Raw genomic sequence first — 21,794 nt, 5'->3', positions numbered from 1 at the left:
GAAGCGAGACTCTTGCGGACAAGAAAAGAGGGTGCTGCCAAAATGCTCCGATACCCTATTTTAACATTCTTAACCCAAAGTTTCAATTTAATTGACAAATTGGTAGAGAATTTCCGAATCGATTGATATATAAATCTCAAAAATCCATCGGAAGATAAAGGCGCTATTAAAGTTCAAAATCTTACATGATTTCGTGACGGTCTCGAATTTGGAAATTTTCATTTGTCACCCTGTATCCGAGTCTTCCCCTTAGACGTAGTTTACGTCAAAAAATACCACATAGAAAAGGTGGCTCCTGACAGGATTGCCATTTGTGAAATCCGTACGTATTGAGCACGAACTGTCGCCCAGCACACAACCTGCTCGCCCGGCAGTTCAAACACCAAAGAGGACGACTCTTTATCGTTCAAAGCAACGCCTGCTTTGATACGCGTAGATCAGGGATGTATCGAGGAATGCATAAATACTATGCATTACGTATGTACGACGGGGTTATAAAGCACCCTCTCACAGCAACTAGCTGAATGTATCCGGTTTGCTGGGAGTTGCCAGTTTGATTCGCAGTTTTTTCAAAATGGCAAAATGAATAAACCAATTGGTCAATAGGATAATTGTGTTTTCTTATTGATACTTCATCATTTGATTAAAAGAAGGCAGATTTCATTTGAAAACATTGACTGATTTTGAAAAAGGGATCAAACCCAAAATCGCCTTATTCCGGGCAAACGTCTATTTTTAAAGAAGGGATCACATTCACCATCCAGAAGGAAACACATTAATCATTGCTTTTAACTGGGAATTGCCCGTTTTCTAAACAATACCCTTCCCTCCAGACCCCTCCCCTTTTCCCAAATTACCCTCCCATATGATCGGCTCCTCATAGTGAATATGTGTACAAAATTTAATTTAAATCGGTCCTGGGGGTTGGGAGTTACACTGAATTGCTCGTTTTCTAAGAACAACCCCTTCTCTCTTACCCTCCCTTTTTTCACAATGACCATACCACCCCCTTTGTTATCTTCTCCTTAGGATAGAGAATGTGTGTACCAAATTTGATTCAAATCGGTCCAGGGGTTCATAATTTACTCGGAATTGCCTGTTTTCTGAACAATATCCCTCCCTCCAGACCCTCCCACTTTCCCAAATTACCCTCCATATGATCGGTTCCATATAGTGAAAATGTGTGTACAAAATTTGGTTGAAATCGGTCCTTGGGGTTGGGAGTTACCCCGAATTGCTTTTCCAAATGACCATCCCACCCCCGTTGTTAAATTCCCCTGAGGATAGAGAATGTGTGTACAAAATTTGGTTGAAATCGGCCAAGTGGTACAAAAGAAGTTAGCGAACAACATACATGCATACATACACACTAATTTTTTATCGCTGAAAACCAGCAAAGTTTTGCTGATTTTTTTGTGATGTAAAACCAGCAATTTATCCAGCAAATAAAAATGCTGAACAGCCAGCAAAGTTGATTTCAACAATTATGACAGCTGTGACAGATCGATTACTGAACGTTCAGCAGAACGTGAGTCACTTTTCTGGTAACCAGTAATTGGATAATAGTGAAATATTTTACTGTTTTTTCAGCAAAATTTAAATTTCCAGAATATTCTTTACAATGACAGTATTGTATGATTTCGTTCAATTTTAGTTTCATGAATAAAAAAAAATAAAAATTGATTTGTTTTATGCTTCATACTTTTATTGTCAATTACATGGTATGTTCCGCTTCATATTTGTATAAAAAATACCACATGATGAGTTGCGGAAATGCATTAAAACATGCCGGAAATTTTATTTTAAAAGGATGATCACGGGAGGCTGAAATCAAAGAATAAAAACAAATCAGTTATGAAACTGTTTTCAGTTTGAGTTTGAGTTCTATTGCGTTTGGAATAAATACTCTTTTCCGTTCAAAATAATCAGTTTTTTAAATCATTTTTTTTTTTTGGTCAATACGCATTGTGGTTTTAGACTTAACTTTGACAATCAAAACGATTTGCTGGTGATCTCAGCAAAAACTGCATTGCTGTACAGACTCAGTATTCATTTTTACTGGTTTTCAGTTAATGGTTTGCCAGATTAACATGAACTGTCATAAAATACTGATCACCAGCAAATAGGAATTTGCTGGATGGCGTTCAGTAAACTATTATGCTGTATCACAGCAAAATTTTCAATATATTGCTGAGAAACAGCAAAACACTATATTGCTGATCTGCTTTCAGTAAACCAGATTGCTGAAATACGAATAGAAAATTTGGTGTGTACATACATACATAGATTGGTTTATATATTCCACGGAAAAAGAATAGAGTTGAAAAAAAAAGTTGTCCAATTTTGCTCAAAATCGCTTGGTATGTTCTTCATCGAAAATAATCAGATCCGTATTTTTATATTTTTTTATTAAAATTACCATGTTCGATATAGGGTTACCAGAAAAAAAGCTATTTTTCGAATTTTTTTTTTGTGAAAAATCATAACTTTTGAACCACTTGATCGATTTGCAATGTTTTTTTTTTATAGGTAGAAAGCTTATTACTTCTAGTTCTTACTAAAATGTTTGGTTTGGTGTATTGGTGTACTCAAATTTGCTAAAATGGTCAAAATACTCGTTTTAAATGATTTTTGAAATATTGGACCACAATGACTATATATTTTTATATTTTTTTATTATTCAAACATTTTAACATAACATATCAAAAAATTAGAAATGTTCATCTAACCGTTCTTGAGTTACATTTTTTTTTGAAAATTTCAAGTTTTCTGCCCATACACACATGGAATGAACGTTATTCTCCACTATTTCAAATAGCTCAAATTAAATCAAAAGTATGAAAATGTTATTCAAGAGTGTTTGTTTGGTCTCGTTTATTAGAAGAATTTACGAATCGCAATAGTTGAAAATAATTCAATCGGAATAGTCTGGTCATTTTATTAGACAGATTCGAACAGCTGATCGAAATTTTGAGTGGACGGCTCGGTCTTTGTTTTGGTAAATTTGCATGTAAACCATCATCATTTCGTCATCATCATCATCATTTCATTTCATTTTCGCAAATGTTCCTTGTAAAATGTAAATATTAGTATTTGGTCTCCTGTCATTTGAGCTTTCTATAAAATGGCTTATAGGTTACTTGCTTTGTTTATATGTTTTCAATATTTTTGATGCAGGTAATTCATTGTATTTTTTTTTTTTTTTGATTATGATTCATCTGTCTCCTTTTCCTTGTTCACTCTACCTAAATGATACCCAAAGGGACTATTTAAAGTGGTCTATAAGATAAAGTATATGTCAGTCAAGAAAATCAGTGAAATTGTCCAGTTGCCTTACTGAAGAAACGTTTAATACAATGAAGCACGAATGCTCAAATTGCCATGTTTGGAGTAATTGTTACAGGAAACTTACTCCTAAACTGTATGATTATGCAGCGGAAAGGAGAATAAAATTGGATAAAAGCTGTTCCTACATTTGTAATACCTGCTATTGCCGACTTTATCGCATTATCAAGAAAGGAAACGAGCCAGCAGCTCCAAGTGCAGTTAATATAGAATGTGAAAATCAAGAACTCATCGTTTCTGAACCATCGAAACTTGATGATCTCGCCGTTGCCGGACCATCAGGCACCAATAATTTCGCCGTGGCGGGACCATCTAGAGTGAACAATTTCGCCGCACCAGCAAACATCAATAATGGTGGTTTCGAAATAATCGATCCCAATGCCGCTGGATCATCGGAAATTGACGCTGTTCCTAGTGTTGGTAAGTAGAATAATCTCTTCTTTTTGTTCATTCAGACATCAGTTGTACTCGATTATTCAGAAAAACATCAGTTCCGTATAATCTTACCTAATCCGACCTAGTAGCTCAATTTGTAGAGCAGTTGCCTATCATGCAACAAAATAGAATAATCGAATACAATATGTATTACATTATATGAAGAAACATGCTCCTAACTAATAGTTATTTTTCCATCTTGTTTTCAGAATCTTTGTTTTCTTTGGAATCAACGAGTGCTGAATCAATTGGTAGCGCTGGTGCCCAGAAACCCGGAGACGGTCAGGAAATTCTTCAACAAATGAAGGCAAAATTTGATGAAATATCTGACAGCAACGATCGATATAGGATTCTAATTTCCTTCCCAAATCCTGGACTGCATACAAAATGATGCAAGAATTCGGTGTTTCGCAACGAACTGTCCAACGTGCAAAGAAATTACAGATTGAAAAAGGTTTTATGAGCACACCGGAGACCAGAGTAAATATGTTGTCTTTGAGCGATGATACTCTAACTGTAGTTAGGGACTTTTATAATAGTGACGAGATAAGCAGAGCATGTCCTGGGAAAAGGAATTTCGTTATTGAAAATATGGCAGGAGAAAAAGTGCATGTACAGCGCAGGTTACTTTTATGTAACCTTCGTGAAATTTATTCAATTTTCAAAGAGCAATATTTTACTTTTAAAATTGGATTTTCAATGTTTTCCTGCAGCCGCCCAAAAAATTGTATTCTGGCTGGTTCAAGTGGAACGCATACTGTCTGCGTATGCATTTATCATCAGAATGTTCAATTAATGTTTAAAACCCTTAAGGACAAGAAACTTATTCATAACCATTTAAAATCGTATCATGACTTGTATCATGAGCCAGGAGCTACCAAAGATCAAGGAAATGGTAGCTCCTGGCTCTTCAAGTTTATACCTAAGCATTAAGCGCATCAAGCGAGTAGAAATAAGCACCGTCGTAAGATAAGTACCTAGATAAATTATTATACCTACGCATAGTATAAATAGTGTAAGCTGCGATCATTTTCTTCAAGTCGAGTCAAGTACAAGACACTGAAGACGGCCTTACTGTTGAGGTCGAAATACGTATCTGTCAGGATACAATTAAGTGGTGGAATTCAATGGGATTGTTTAAACTCGTCTTATGACAGGTGAAGGCCATCATATTTCAACTGCATACGAACTTTACTCTTGGGCTGTTTCTAAAGTAGATTCCAAAATATATTATGTACTAGTTTTTCTCGGAAAAAGATTACAATGCAATGGAAAAGAATAAAGAACCGTTAGACTCGTGTAGAACAAATCTCTGGGACACAATCGTTTCATTACTTTAAGCCACAAAATGAAAAGTACATTATCGTGAAACGGTTTTCGTTTTCAGATGAAGAAAAGTGTGTTAAATTGTAAGAATTTTGCAATGTAATATTTTTTTTTGATGAGTTATGAAAACAAAAATTCAAATTAAATGCTGAGTTTTAATTGAAGGTAATCAGAGAAAACCCTTGCTTGTAGTCTAATGCTTTGAGATTTGGACTACAATTCCTCAATATTGCAGAGCCAAGATTCTCTCAGACAGCGCTGGTTGCCATTTTTTAATAATACCAATGGAAAGCATTCATTACACAAAGAATTTCAACGTAGATTTCATTGGTCGGAGAAATTGTGTTTTTTGGACTTCAAAATTGATTGTATAACTTCACTAAATATACAAAAATCTACACGCAAAAAAAAATATATTCTAGTTTCAGTTCGGTTCACTCAAAATGACCCTGTGGAATAATTCAAAATAGTTAAGCTTACTCAGTCGTGGTTTACGCTACCACTCAAATTCGGCATGAGTGCCTCTGCAATCCTTATGAGCACTCATGCTGAATTAGGACGCTAACGGCCATTGTGGTTCCAGTTATATCGTAAACCATGGCTGAGTAAACCCTAGCAATGTTGGTCTCTGCTTTTAAACAATTTGAGGATGATGTATAGTTCTTACATTTAATGGGGTCAGAATTGGACAAGCCTCCCTACTTTTGATAGGTACATTACTTCACAAATAAAACTAGATTTGTAAACATGGTTATCATGAATTTATTAGGAATAAGTTTGATAACTTCAACAGAATGATTCCTGCAGTTATTTTGAAGTGATGGAAAATTATGCTCATTCCATGTGTGTATGCTCAGAAAACTTGAAATTTTCAAAAAATGTAACACAAAAACGGCTCGATGAACATTTCTAATTTTTGATATGTTATCAAAAATGTTTGAATTTCAATAAAAAAATATAAAATATATAGTCGTTGTGGTCCAACATTTCAAAAATCATAAAAAACGAATATTTTGGCCATTTTAGCAAATTTGAGTACACCAATACACCAAACCAATATTCTTAGTAAAAACTAGAAGTAATAAGCTTTCTATCCATAAAAAACATTGCAAATCGATACAGTGGTTCAAAAGTTATGATTTTTTTAAAATAAAAAATTTCGAAAAATAGCGATTTTTCTGGTAACCCTATATCGAACATGGTCACCCTAATAAAAAAATAAAAAAATACGGGTCTAATTATTTTCGATGAAGAACATACCAAGCGATTTTGTGCAAAATTGGACAACTTTTTTTTCAACTCTATTCTTTTTCCGTGGAATCGCTGAACGTTCATTCCATGTGTGTATGGGCAGAAAACTTGAAATTTTCAAAAAAAATGTAACTCAAAAACGGCTCGATGAACATTTCTAATTTTTTGATATGTTATAAAAAAAAATAAAAATTTATAGTCGTTGTGGTCCAACATTTAAAAAATCTTAAAAAACGAATATTTTGACCATTTTAGCAAATTTGAGTGCACCAATACACCAAACAAAAAACTTTAGTGAGAACTAGAAGTAATAAGCTTTCTATCCATAAAAAAATATTGCAAATCGATCCAGTGGTTCAAAAGTTATGATTTTTTAAAAATAAAAAATTTCGAAAAATAGCGATTTTTCTGGTAACCCTATATCGAACATGGTCACCCTAATAAAAAAAAAAAAATACGGGTCTAATTATTTTACGATGAAGAACATACCAAGCGATTTTGAGCAAAATTGGACAACTTTTTTTTCAACTCTATTCTTTTCCCGTGGAATCGCGTAAAGATTTCGCAAATTTGACATTTTTGGACACTTCAATTTTGTGGTTCGGTTGCGGGCACCTTTGAAACCTCAGGCAGAAAATAAAGAAAAAAGAATCGAAACCACCTAAATTTAAAGAATAATTTGTTTATTCTGATGGCCAAGAGGCACTAAAAAACTCAGATCAATCCACCTAGCAGTGAGCATGCCTTTCTCGAACATTAGGAAGGATATTGAAAACAATCACATAAGAAAAGATAATTGCACTTAAAGGTAAATGGATTTACTTTTTTTCCATTGATTTACGTTTATTGCATTTAAAAAAACCCTGATTAATCACCCTAGCGGAATGGTGCCTTTATCGTTTATTATAACAAAATAATATTTTGGCCATAAATTTGGATGCCATAGTCGATTTGACCAATTTTAAACAGAAATCAAAAGGACAGGATTCCAAAAAGTATGTGTAGAATAACTGAACATGCCCAATAAATAAAAATGTAAATTAAACTCATTATTTCTATCAATTATGTCTAAATAATTATAAAAACTGCTAAAAAAACGCCATTAAAAATGAGTTAGGGGACAACTACAGAAACATAGATTTATTTGTCAATGAAATGAGGGTGCCCACAACCGAACCAATAAGGGTGCCTACAACCGAATTTCGCAGCCATTTTGCAATGCAATTTCGCTCTCAAATCATTATTGATCCTCAAAATAGATTAAATTTACTGTATAAATAGTAGGGTGGTTCAAAAAATCGATTTTGCTCCACAGTGCTCATCTGATTCTTTACCATGTTCTGAGTGTCCTCTGAAAATTTGAGCTCATTTGGATTAAAACTAATTTAGCACAAGCCGTTTCAAGTTTGCATGCAAATTAGTATGGGGAAATTTATTTTTTCATTATACTGTTAATGACGTTGCCCCATTAAGCGCAGGTTAAAAGAAAACCTACATAGCTAAAAGGGATACTCAACAGCTTTCACCCAACGAAAACCGCATGTTGATTAATCGTCCCAATAATTAGTAATCGATTTTAAGACATGTTGCGAATCATTAGTCATGATCGTTAAACTCCTTTGAGGGCATCACTGAAACGTGCAGTGCAACATAGTAGCCTGAATTTGTGTGTGCTATCTTTCGCGCCACGAGCAGCAATGTTGCCTGTTGATGAGTTATGCAATTAGCTCCAGAAAACCACGGTATATATTAAATTCGATTACTAATTATTGGAACGATTAATTGAGATGCGGTTTTCACTGAGTGAAAGCTTTTGAGTATTCCTTTTAGCTATGTAGGTTTTCTTTTAACATGCGCTTGATGGGGAAGCGTCATTAAGAGTATAATGAAAAAATAAATTTCCCCATACTAATTAGCATGCAAACTTGAAACGGCTTGTGCTAAATCAGTTTTAATCCAAATGAGCTCAAATTTTCAGAGGACACTCAGAACATGGTAAAGAATCAGATGAGCACTGTGGAGCAAAATCGATTTTTTGAACCACCCTAATAAATACGCATTGGAACCCAAAATGCGTGTCGTGAACAAAAGCTAGGGTATCAAATTCCTTATTGAATAAGCTATCTTTTGGTATAAAAACATGAAATGTAATCCAGTAGATTCCCGAGATATTTAATTTAATGCCCTTTTTGAAGAATAAAAAACTCATTTTGAATTGTGTTAAAGTATAACCCAAAGGATGCAGAAAAACTTGGTTGAAGAAGGTGCGCTGCTAGAACGTCCACAAAAAAGTTATAACACTTCAAAGATTGATTGATCAAACCATATGCAAAAAAATCAAACCATATGAAATTAATCTTTGAAGCGTTATAACTTGTTTTGTGGACGTTTCAGCAAATTTACGTAACTGACGATAAATTGAAGCTTGCTAGGAGGTAAAATGCAAAAAAGTTGTTTTTTTTTGACGTAAACTACGTCTAAGGGGAAGACTCGGATACAGGGTGACAAATGAAAATTTCCAAATTCGAGACCGTCACGAAATCATGTAAGATTTTGAGCTTTAATAGCGCCTTTATCTTCTGATGGATTTTTGAGATTTATATATCAATCGACTCGGAAATTCTCTACCAATTTGTCAGTTATATTGAAACTGGGTTATGAGTTAAAATAGGGTATCGGATCATTTTGGCAGCACTCTCTTTTCTTGTCCGCAAGAGTCTCGTTTCGGCCGTCGCCGTTCAGTGTGGTTGGCTTTTGGACTCTGCTTTGTGCAGTGTTTCGCAGAAAAAGTAGAACAATGGAGCCGGAGCAGTGACCGCGGTCGAAACAAATGTAACAAAAATACGTAATGTAGTGCATGGTGTATAAAAGTGATGCAGATTGAGGCATGTTTATGCAGGCATGAGACGATCATTTGTTATCAATGCCAATACCCTTGCTCGTAATGCAATCATCGCAATGTAATTGCACAAACATGTTTATATTAAAAACGACTTTGGAAAATGCATTTTTTTTGCAAACTGAAAATTAATAAGGCCGTTACACATAGGGGAAGTGTTCCATTTTCCATCTCACTGAACATATATTCATCTCTTCGCGAAACAAAGAAATACGGCACCAATTTTGTCGCTTCTTTTTGCTAACATGCGTGCTTACTGCTGAAAAAAATCACAAAAATAATAAACAAACCAAACACCTTTTCATTGCTTTGTTTTTCGTGAGACCAATATCGGAGCTATGAGATGAAGTCCAGGAGCAGTAATTCTATTTATTAAAATTATGGTCTACGCAGGGTCAAAGTCTACTGGTCTCCGCCAGAGTCTATTATATATAGAGTTGCGCAAAGAGTGAAGCCAAATCTACCTATTGAACTGTCAAACCGTCTACCTATCGAGCAAAGTAAACAAATGCTTGTTGGTGAGGCGGAAGTATTGTTATCGCCTAATGATTATTATGGCGAATTAAAACGCATGAATTGAAATGTATTAGATTTGATTTAGAAATAGCTTCAAAAAACATCAATACATTCCCCAATAAAGTAGCAACAAGAAACTCGCGTGTTTGCACTCTGTGTGTGACTAGGTTATCGAATTAAAAAGCTTTGGAAGTGAACGCTCCCGTGAAGTCACTTGAAGGGTTGAACAAAAGTGAAAGTTGGCAACAGAATAACAAGAGCATCATTCAGAATAAAAGTAAGAAGATCCTCTTTGCGTAACTCTATATAATAGACTCTGGTCTCCGCAAAGTCAAGGGGTAATCTTCTTCTTCTACTGAATCGAGCGGCGTAAAAAATTGAATGCAGAGATTTTTGGGGATGGTTCGAGAACCCTCTCCACTTTGGAACCAGGCTCCTATACAAATGAAACACCAATTTCATCATAACTCGAGATCAAATCTGGCATGTGGAGGTTTTGAAAGGGAAGATATGTTTCTGTGATGGTTTGCAACGCCTCCCCGGAAAGGGGGGGGTTCCATACAAATGAACCTAAACTTTCTGCATAACTCGAGAACTAATCAGAGAATAAATCAATTCTACACGAAACAAAGCTCGTCGGGTCTGCTAGTAAAAAATAAATATTAAAATGAAAAAAAAAAAATAAACTCCTCGGATTTGTTAAAGAATGTTTTGAAAGTTCTCAACGGAAATTTTTTTTTGTTGCTCCTCAAATTGCTATTTTTGAGCAAAAAAATCCGAAGGGGGGGGGACATATTTTAAAAAAATATTTACATCGGCCTAATAATATTTTGTCCAATTAAATGCGCGCCTGAATCAGAAGGATTTAACTTTGATTCAGGAAGTGTGAATGCACTTTATTTTTATAATACTTGGGTGCAATCATGCGGTACTTATTGTACACGACTAAAGCTTCGGAACGCATACGTTCTTGAAATGGGCTACATGAGTTACAATAGAGCTATCACCTTTTAGCTCCCTGATACAAGAGTCTTGCAATGATATTTATAAAATGGTTGCACGAATATTTTATCCATAGTGACACTGCCACACAGTGGGAGTTAGATTGTAATAACACACACACCCTCTTTTCCCGTCCGGAACGTTTACTATTCGTGCGCATCACAACCAAATTAATTGAATTCTGGTACATGATTGACATTTTATTATTTCTAAAGATGCACAAAAAACAAGATATGTCTATGATTGGAATGTTTCTGAATAATAAAAATATTTCATCAAATGCTTCAAAACCCAAATGTAGGCAATTCGGATCCATATCCAAGGAAGGCATCATTACCACTGTGGAATGAATTTGGGTTTTCATAGTAAATTTTTTAAACAATTGTCGTATCCAACAATTTTAATATAATAAGATACGCTAGTTTTGTTCGAAACCAGTAACATAAGTAATCAAATGAATTTTCTGAAAATATTCATGCATGATGGCACTACAATCCTCAATGTAGTTTACGTTGGGCGGTTGTGTCTTGTACATAACCCTTCTGATTTTTCATACTAATCTCCATATAAATTTCAAACGCGATGCGATAAGCATGAACGAAACCAATCGGGCACAGTTGATTGGGGTCCCAAAACGATTCAGAAAAACCTTTTTCTCACTTGATTGGATGAAATTTGCGATTTTCCATAGAACTACGCCCCACTCTAATCTGTACATATGTGTGCGGGCACAAAAGCTAAGAAAAACATTAGCCAATTTTTCAAATAACTATCCTTAATAAATTTTCTTGCAACAAGTTTCATTCGACAGCAGATAAAGCCTGATGATCACCATTGATTACGATCTGCCATTGCATTCCAAAATTTTGAGAGAAATGGCGTATGGAATCAAGATGGACAATTAAAAACTTCCTGATTTTTTTTCATTGAAAAAGTAGTAAATTGTTGTATTTGCGAAATCGTTTTAAAATTTTCACCGAATTTCTGAAGTTTTAGATTAATCGTCAATTTTATCATAATTTAAGGATGTGCTACAATATAATATAATTGTATAAAAAAATCAGTTTGAGGTTTTGTTGCTACTCACCATGCCCTACATTTCTTTTAGTAATATCCATTAGATTCACACATTTATATTTTGGACACAACAGGAACTTAAATCTCGTGTATAAGTTCATTACATCCATCATTGCACTTACTTATAAATGAAATACACTGTTATTCGAGCTAAAATAAAATCATAATTCAAAATATAATTATTAAGCAGAAAAACAATGTAACAATCTGATTCTTAGAAAATAAATAGAAACGATTTCTTATGAAAAACAAAATCTATCCCCCAGTCCTAAAAATAATTAATATACGCGAAGGTGAACTGCACTTGCCACCAACCGCAAACATTATTTCTCTGTTCGTTCCAACAAAAATATAGCGATGTTTCAGTTTTTAATGGCACAAATTCTTCACCACGGTCTTACACTCTATTCTTCTATCATTGCGCAATTAATGTTTGTCCACCGAAAAATAATGGGCCTTCTTCAATCAAGGACCGCGATGCCACCCTTTTACATAAATCGCACTCTCATCGTTTATGCAAATTAACGACTTCTTTTAAACTTAGCCACCGGCCGATTGCACGACCCTTTTTCACTTGTAAAGCCTCAGTTTTATCGTGGCAGGTGCGTTGTTTGTTGTCTATTTTACAAATCCTGAGCACCGTTCACCCCTCCCTCCAACGTGCATTCCAACCACTCACTCCTTGGGGCTACCAACCAACTGACTATGACCTCGCGTCAATGGCCTATTCCGGGACAAAGGGGGACAACCATCGCCGGCGAAAGCTGTCCAAGGACTAACTGACTCTGGAAAAACCTCACTGACACAGTGAGGCACATTGGCTTTCTGATAACGCTCAACAGCTGTCTGTAAAGGCAAGGACCAAGTTTGAAAGTTTGAATGAACCGTCGTGCTCCGTTCGGTCGGGCCTTCGCCTTCGTGGATGTCGTTCAGTATCATCCTCTCGCCGAGGAGTAACACGTGCTGCGCAAGGATGGTATCAAAAACCGGTGTGATACGGTCAGAATGTGTGAATAAAAACAGGGAATACGTTTATGAATGAATTGATGGTCTTGCCATGACCTTACCCTAATGTGCCGAAAGATGGACAAGCGAGAAGGACATGCATTAGCCTACTTTTCTGGCAAGAGGACCAGGCGCAGTTCGGATTCGCTGGAAGTAATTGCACTTACAATCGTTCCGAATTTTATTTAATTAATTGAACGAAGACAATGTTTCTCATTCCCCTATGCATTCTGCAATTATATAAAGACCAGAATGTTTACGAAAACAGCGCACCATTGGTTTGTTGTAAAGCTTTCAAATAATAACTGAGGAAATGCTAATAGAATTATAAGTTGAAAAGCAGTCCAAGGTTTGTTGATACTGACAATGATAGCTTTGTAAGAGGATTATGTACAGTTAGCGCCCGCTTCTGTATTGTCTTCTTCTTTTTCTTATTGGTATTAAATCCCCCACTGGGACATTGCCGCCTCGCAACTTCATTATAGCACTTGTGTTCATTTATAGCACTTGCCTAGTTGTCACATGCGAGGTTTCTAAGCCAAGTTACCGTTTTTGTCTTCGTATATCATGAGGCTAACAAGATGATACTCCTGTCATAAGACGAGTTTGAACAATCCCATTGAATTCCACCACTTAATTGTATCCTGACAGATACGTATTTCGACCTCAACAGTAAGGCCGTCTTCAGTGTCTTGTACTTGACTTGACTTGAAGAAAATGATCGCAGCTTACACTATTTATACTATGCGTAGGTATAATAATTTATCTAGGTACTTATCTTACTACGGTGCTTATTTCTACTCGCTTGATGCGCTTAATGCTTAGGTATAAACTTGAAGAGCCAGGAGCTACCATTTCCTTGATCTTTATTCAACAACCGCGTTTGTACCTGTCGGTAGATTTCCAAGCTCTCAGCAACATCAAGTTTCCACGGAGAAGAGACATTTCTTAAAATTTTAATGTTTGATGTCGTAATTGAATGATTTTCCTGATATACATGTTCAGCTACCTTAGACCTAAACTCATAATTTAATCCCTTATCAGTTTCCCTCTTAGCCTTACTTACTTCTGCAATATGTTCTTTGAACCTTACATCTAACGATCTTTTTGTTTGACCTACATATACTTTATCACACTGTGAGCAATTAATTGGATAAACCCCGGCCTTATTTAACATTTCTACTCTATCCTTTGTGGAGACCAACAGTGTCTTCAGTTGATTTCTTCTGCTGGATAATACTAAATCGATACCGAATTTCCTCAGGTGATGGCGTAGCTGATGGGTGATGTGTCGATCATAGGGGACCGATACCCTCTTCAGCGGTTCATCGATCGGTGTCAGTGTTGTTAGTTCGTTTTTCCGTAGGTTCCTCTGCTTCTTGTTGATGATTGCTTGTATTGTTCTTTCCTTGTATCCGTTGATGCTCGCTGTTTCCAAGATGTGTTGTAGCTCCTTCGTTTTTCCTTCTTCGCTCAGGGAATCGTCTGCATCCTGTGGGATCAGTGGGATCCCCTACACAAAACTTGGCCAAGTGGTTAGTCAAGGAGTTCCAGAGTATGCCGAAGCCGTTCCCCAGCAGATCGGTTATAAACACCCAGGAGTTCACCAAGAGGATATTGCAGAGACTTGCAGAAGATTCCATAAAATCGTCTTTCTCACTGGCAACGAACTCAAGGCTTTGTCCAGGCGTCGTGGAGGACGACTCAGTACCTCAGCGATCTACACAACCGGACTATATGGACTCGGAGGCGCGACAACATCAGTATCGGTACAATGGTTCTTGTTAAGGAAAATAAACTCCAGAAATGGTGGTTAGGAAGAGTGACCGAAATATTACCCAGTCCCCGTCTTTTTAACAGGTTGAAAATCAAACCCTCATCCCACAAAACGGCGTACGGTGCTTTGATTTACAAACTTGTTTTGTGATGTGACTAAACTTTTTATGCAGAAATTAAAGCTTTATAATATTCTGCATACCAGTGAGAGCCATTTGCATCAAGCTACGACTATCGAGGTGAATCATCAGCCCAGGGCTAAAACCCTCGTTACTAAAGGCGCGCGGCCATAAAGCAAGACCATGCTGAGGGTGACTGGGTTCGATTCTCGGTGCCGGTCTAGGCAATTTTCGGATTGGAAATTGTCTCGATTTCCCTGGGCATAAAAGTATCATCTTGATAAGAAAATTATTTTGAGCTTTTTAGTGGAATGTTTTCACCTGTCATAAGACGAGTTTGAACAATCCCATTGAATTCCACCACTTAATTGTATCCTGACAGATACGTATTTCGACCTCAACAGTAAGGCCGTCTTCAGTGTCTTGTACTTGACTCGACTTGAAGAAAATGATCGCAGCTTACACTATTTATACTATGCGTAGGTATAATAATTTATCTAGGTACTTATCTTACTACGGTGCTTATTTCTACTCGCTTGATGCGCTTAATGCTTAGGTATAAACTTGAAGAGCCAGGAGCTACCATTTCCTTGATCTTTATTCAACAACCGCGTTTGTACCTGTCGGTAGATTTCCAAGCTCTCAGCAACATCAAGTTTCCACGGAGAAGAGACATTTCTTAAAATTTTAATGTTTGATGTCGTAATTGAATGATTTTCCTGATATACATGTTCAGCTACCTTAGACCTAAACTCATAATTTAATCCCTTATCAGTTTCCCTCTTAGCCTTACTTACTTCTGCAATATGTTCTTTGAACCTTACATCTAACGATCTTTTGTTTGACCTACATATACTTTATCACACTGTGAACAATTAATTTGATAAACCCCGGCCTTATTTAACATTTCTACTCTATCCTTTGTGGAGCCCAACAGTGTCTTCAGTTGATTGCTTCTGCTGGAGAATACTAAATCGATACCGAATTTCCTCAGTCGATGGCGTAGCTGGTGGGTGATGTGTCGATCATAGGGGACCGATACCCTCTTCAGCGGTTCATCGATCGGTGTTAGTGTTGTCAGTTCGTTTTTCCGTAGGTTCCTCTGCTTCTTGTTGATGATTGCTTGTATTGTTCTTTCCTTGTATCCATTGATCCTCGCTGTTTCCAAGATGTGTTGTAGCTCCTTCGTTTTTCCTTCTTCGCTCAGGGGAATCGTCTGCATCCTGTGGGATCAGTGGGATCCCCTACACAAAACTTGGCCAAGTGGTTAGTCAAGGAGTTCCAGAGTATGCCGAAGCCGTTCCCCAGCAGATCGGTTATAAACACCCAGGAGTTCACCAAGAGGATATTGGAATCAGGAAACATCGGAGAAGAGGACATCATGGTATCATTCGACGTAGCGGCATTGTTCCCAAGCGTTCCAGTGAAGGATGCTCTGAACCTTTTGGAGGATTGGCTACTAGGACAACGGACGGATACAACATGGCGAGGAAAGGTAAAGATGTATCTCAAGCTTGCAAGATTATGCATGAATGAGAACTACTTTACATTCCGTGGAAGCTTCTACAAACAAACGAAGGGTGCACCTATGGGAAATCCGCTATCACCGTTTTTGTGCGAATTATTCATGGCGAATTTGGAGGACAACCTAGAGGAACAAGGAGTACTACCCGAGAAGTGGTGAGATACGTGGACGACATTTTCAGCATCATCAACCGGAAAGATCTACCCAGGATTTTGGAAGCGATAAACAACGTGCATAAAGACATCAAATTCACCCACGAGGAGGAAAAGGAAGGTAAATTACCTTTCTTGGATCTACTGGTTATCAAGGGAACAAATGCAACATTAGACTTCGAAATCTACAGGAAGCCCACCAACACCATGAGAGTCATCCCATACACATCAAATCATTCGTATCAGCACAAAATGGCAGCTTTTCATCACATGATCCACAGGATGCAGACGATTCCCTGAGCGAAGAAGGAAAAACGAAGGAGCTACAACACATCTTGGAAACAGCGAGGATCAATGGATACAAGGAAAGAACAATACAAGCAATCATCAACAAGAAGCAGAGGAACCTACGGAAAAACGAACTGACAACACTAACACCGATCGATGAACCGCTGAAGAGGGTATCGGTCCCCTATGATCGACACATCACCCACCAGCTACGCCATCGACTGAGGAAATTCGGTATCGATTTAGTATTCTCCAGCAGAAGCAATCAACTGAAGACACTGTTGGGCTCCACAAAGGATAGAGTAGAAATGTTAAATAAGGCCGGGGTTTATCAAATTAATTGTTCACAGTGTGATATATTATATGTAGGTCAAACAAAAGATCGTTAGATGTAAGGTTCAAAGAACATATTGCAGAAGTAAGTAAGGCTAAGAGGGAAACTGATAAGGGATTAAATTATGAGTTTAGGTCTAAGGTAGCTGAACATGTATATCAGGAAAATCATTCAATTACGACATCAAACATTAAAATTTTAAGAAATGTCTCTTCTCCGTGGAAACTTGATGTTGCTGAGAGCTTGAAATCTACCGACAGGTACAAACGCGGTTGTTGAATAAAGATCAAGGAAATGGTAGCTCCTGGCTCTTCAAGTTTATACCTAAGCATTAAGCGCATCAAGCGAGTAGAAATAAGCACCGTAGTAAGATAAGTACCTAGATAAATTATTATACCTACGCATAGTATAAATAGTGTAAGCTGCGATCATTTTCTTCAAGTCGAGTCAAGTACAAGACACTGAAGACGGCCTTACTGTTGAGGTCGAAATACGTATCTGTCAGGATACAATTAAGTGGTGGAATTCAATGGGATTGTTCAAACTCGTCTTATGACAGGTGAAAACATTCCACTAAAAAGCTCAAAATAATTTTCTTATCAAGATGATACTTTTATGCCCAGGGAAATCGAGACAATTTCCAATCCGAAAATTGCCTAGACCGGCACCGAGAATCTAACCCAGCCACCCTCAGCATGGTCTTGCTTTGTAGCCGCGCGCCTTTAGTAACGAGGGTTTTAGCCCTGGGCTGATGGTTCACCTCGATAGTCGTAACTTGATGCAAATGGCTCTCACTGGTATGTAGAATATTATAAAGCTTTAATTTCTGCATAAAAAGTTTAGTCACATCACAAAACAAGTTGATAAATCAAAGCACGTACGCCGTTTTGTGGGATGAGGGTTTGTTTTTCAACTTGTTTAAAAGACGTCCTGACTGGGGAATATTTCGGTCACTCTTCCTAACCGCCATTTCTGGAGTTTATTTTCCTTAACAAGAACCATTGTACCGATACTGATGTTGTCGCGCCTCCGAGTCCATATAGTCCGGTTGTGTAGATCGCTGAGGTACTGAGTCGTCCTCCACGACGCCTGGACAAAGCCTTGAGTTCGTTGCCAGTGAGAAAGACGATTTTATGGAATCTTCTGCAAGTCTGGCTTTGGAGCCGCCGTGAGTGACCTTCCCACTAGGAAATGTTCTAAAGTTAACGCAGTAAAATCAGTCGGATCGTTGCTCAGCGGCGTTAACGGTCTGGAATTCAGTATCACCGCAATATGCTGCATTACGGTGTGGAGCTCGTCGTAGGTCAGTGTTCTTTCACCGATGGTTTTCCGGAAATGATTTTAGAAAAACTTAATGGACGCCTCCCAGAGACCGCCAGGGGCTGAATGAATTTGAATAGCGGAGGAGAAGTCCGCCAATTGTCTTCGAGAGAAAAAGTAGAATCATTGAAATTTCACACGGTGTGGTATAGAAAATGAAGTATATTTTTGTTACAAAACAAAAATTAAAGATGTTTTTCAAAAAAATCTTGGTTAAGGGGTTAGAATTTTAAAAGCACACAAAATAGACATGATATCTCGATTTTTATATTTCTTCGAATAAGCAGTTAATGCTTAAGACTGTTGAATTTCTAACCCCACAAACTCAAAATTGTTTTACTAGAAGCATTTTATATCGTTCTAGGGGCATTCTAATTCTCATTTTCTATATAATGCCATGTCAAATTTCCATGATTTTACTTTTACTCAAGACTTTTCCAGGTGGCAGTACTGATGAAGGAACCGCCCCCATTCAATGCCATCTACTAGGGCTGCTATAGGACTAGGTAACTATAGGACGGACGGTAAATCGATACACCTATGCCTGGCGTATTGTAGAGCTCCATAATCTTCGGTCTTGGGCGATGTTCCTCCAGTTTCCCCGAACGTATAGGGTCCCCAGGTCCGATTCCACCGCGTGCAGCCAGCGTGTTCGTGGCCGTCCACGAAGTCGCAAGCCCCTATCTGGTTCTCTGTTGAATATTGTTTTCGCTATTCTTTCTTCTGACATTCGCACTAAGTGACCGGCCCACTGAAGTCTGTCGTATTTTATTATTATTATTATTTATTCAGACTAAGGCCGAAGTGGCCTGTGCGCGGTATATAAGCGTCTTCTCCATTCGGCTCAGTCTATGGCTTTTTGTAGATTGTCAGTTTGGTACGGCGGCGAACTCTATTCGATCGGAGCGTCTTGCGGAGTCCAAAGTACGTGCGATTTTCAGCCACTATGCGTCTCCGAATTTCTCTGCTGGTGTCATTTTCGGCAGTCACCAGTGAGCCCAAGTACACAAATTCTTCTACCACCTCGATTTCGTCACCACCGATGCAAACTCGTGGTGGGTGGCTCACATTGTCAACTCTTGAACCTCTTCCTATCATGTACTTTGTCTTCGACGTGTTGATGACTAGTCCGATCCGCTTAGCTTCCCTCTTAAGTCTGATGTAGGCTTCCTCCATCTTCTCAAAGTTACGTGCCATAATATCTATGTCGTCGGCGAAGCCAAATAGCTGGACGGACTTATTGAAAATTGTACCACTCGTGTTAATCCCTGCTCTTCGTATTACCCCTTCCAAAGCGATGTTGAATAGCAGATACGAAAGACCATCACCTTGCCGTAACCCTCTGCGGGTTTCGAAGGGACTCGAGAATGCCCCTGAAACTCGAACTACGCACATCACCCGATCCATCGTCGCCTTGATCAACCGTATCAGTTTATCCGGAAAACCGTGTTCGTGCATTAGCTGCCATAGCTGGTCCCGATCGATTGTATCATATGCGGCTTTGAAGTCGATGAATAGATGATGTGTGGGCACGTTGTATTCGCGGCATTTCTGCAGTACTTGGCGAATGGCGAACACCTGGTCCGTGGTGGAGCGTTCGCCCATAAAACCCACCTGGTACTGCCCCACGAACTCCCTTGCAGTTGGTGCTAGTCGACGGCATAAAATTTGGTATTTTATACGATTCACAATATTTTCTTCTTTGTATACTTGATACAGCTCATGATTCATGCGTCTGCGCCACACACCATTTTCTAGTTTCCCTCCGAGAATTGTACGCAACACTTTTCGCTCGAAAACCCCGAAAGCTCTCCGGCCGCCTCTTTTAACGTCCATGTTTCATGTCCATAAATGGCCACTGGAAGAATCAGAGGTTTGTATGGAGCAAATTTCGTTTCCGTCTGCATGTTCCGGGACCTAAGCTGGTTACGTATTCCGTAAAAGGCCCTATTCGCAGCAGCAATACGTCTTTTTACTTCACGGGAAACGTCATTGTCACATGTCACAAGCGTTTCAAGAGCAGCCGAAAAACGAACCCACCGCAGAAAGAAGAAAGAATATAAAGAACAAGTGATTAGCGAGGTGCAGGAAAAAAAATGGAGCAGAACGATATGCGGAGGTTCTATGCCCGAGCAGCACAAGTCTGACAAAAATGGTTGCAGCAACTTGATTGTGACTAAATCTGGTCACATATGAGTTTTAGTAATCTATGTGAAACATGTGTGCTGCTAGGGTGAGTCTGTCAATAACGTGCGGCCATCTCCCGTCATGTGCAACGACAAACAAGGGAATTTGCTGACAGATAAAACCGAAGTGGCTGCCAGGTGGAAGCAACACTTCGAGACTTTGTTGAATAGTGGAAGTGACGGTGCATCGGTGAACAGAATAAATATTAGCAGTGATGGACATGCTGTGGAGTCGCCTATACACTAAATGAGGTTAAGGTCACTCCTGACAGAATCCAAGTTTCAAACTGCTCGCGTTTTCGGGGGCACACCACTCGATACGGAAGTAACGCACAAGCTGCGTTATGGAATCAACGGGGTGCATCACGCCACGCGATGCACCAATCAGAAGCTAGGTGTAGGAATGTGCTAGGTAGGCAGAATTAGGCTATAAAACTCGAGTGCCAACGTGGCTCGTTCTCTTTACTTGTTCATTAAGCAGTGTGTAGTGTAGTGGTCTTACGTTAATAAAGTGTTTCGGTATATTAAAATTAGTTTTTAAAAACGCTAAACGGTATCCAAGATCCCTAACTGGTGTCAGAAGTGGGATCCGCGAGTGAGGTGTTAAAATAGTGATTGCATCAACCGCTCCAGAAAAATCCAGCAACGGAAACAAAGGACGAACGATTGCTGTCCGCCGCACAACGCATCTTTAATGGTCATTAATAAACTGTAAGTACAACTCAATTTCTTACACCGTTACACGCTTTTACAAAACATGCCAAACACACGCCATTCAGACGAGATTGAGCAGCTCAAGGCACTAGTGCATGAGCTTAAGAGACAGGTATTGTCTCAGCCCGATAACTCGCAACAGTCAGAGATTGACGCGTTGAGAGATGAACTAGCGGGGCTTAGGGCACAGATTGTGCCGCCTACACAGGCACAGGGCGGGGACGCATTTCGGCTCCCTGACCCGTTCAAGTATTTGTCCGAATTCACGGGCAACAAGAAAGAACTTTCAGCTTGGCTGGAAGAGGTCGATGACCTGTATAATGATTATAAAGTAAAAACCTCAAACGGGGGTTATTCACTTAGCAGCCTCTACATTAGAGCCATCAAAAATAAGGTGAAAGGGGAAGCCCGCACATTACTATGCGCAAATGGCAACCCTAACACTATAGACGGGATCAAGAGGATCCTCGTCGAACATTACGGTGATGAAAAGGATTGCATCGCCAACCTTTCTACCCTTTTCC

The 21,794-nt window shown here is 38.4% G+C and overlaps 2 protein-coding genes across 4 annotated transcripts in view; one reads left to right on the top strand and one right to left on the bottom strand.

Annotated features, from left to right (window-relative positions):
- Positions 1-21,794, bottom strand: part of LOC134227912 (tachykinin-like peptides receptor 86C) — a 421,610-nt gene that overhangs the window by 365,384 nt on the left and 34,432 nt on the right. For 2 of the 3 annotated variants that reach the window (XM_062709634.1, XM_062709621.1), the window contains exons 1-2: positions 12,531-12,615; positions 11,862-12,001 (exon numbers count right to left, since the gene is read on the bottom strand). The exons of the other annotated variant lie outside the window; for it this stretch is intronic. The gene's annotated coding sequence lies outside the window, so the exon portion shown is untranslated. Of the gene's footprint in view, positions 1-11,861; positions 12,002-12,530; positions 12,616-21,794 lie in introns of those variants that run through there. 3 annotated transcript variants of the gene reach the window in all.
- LOC134220538 (uncharacterized) lies at positions 3,223-4,186 on the top strand. The gene is made up of 2 exons (XM_062699649.1): positions 3,223-3,765; positions 3,990-4,186. The coding sequence occupies exons 1-2, from the start codon at positions 3,357-3,359 to the stop codon at positions 4,169-4,171; spliced, it is 591 nt and encodes a 196-aa protein (XP_062555633.1). The 5' UTR covers positions 3,223-3,356; the 3' UTR covers positions 4,172-4,186.

Source organism: Armigeres subalbatus, chromosome 1, assembly GCF_024139115.2.
Source record: "Armigeres subalbatus isolate Guangzhou_Male chromosome 1, GZ_Asu_2, whole genome shotgun sequence".
NCBI lineage: Eukaryota > Metazoa > Arthropoda > Insecta > Diptera > Culicidae > Armigeres > Armigeres subalbatus.
The sequence above is the reverse complement of the archived record's forward strand: the minus strand, read 5'-3'. Positions and strand labels throughout refer to the sequence as shown.

Coding starts and splice junctions, on each gene's coding strand:
- LOC134220538 (XM_062699649.1), top strand. CDS start 3,357: ATGAAGCACGAATGCTCAAATTGCCATGTTTGGAGTAATTGTTACAGG. Junction 3,766..3,989: donor TGACGCTGTTCCTAGTGTTG/GTAAGTAGAATA, acceptor TCTTGTTTTCAG/AATCTTTGTTTTCTTTGGAA.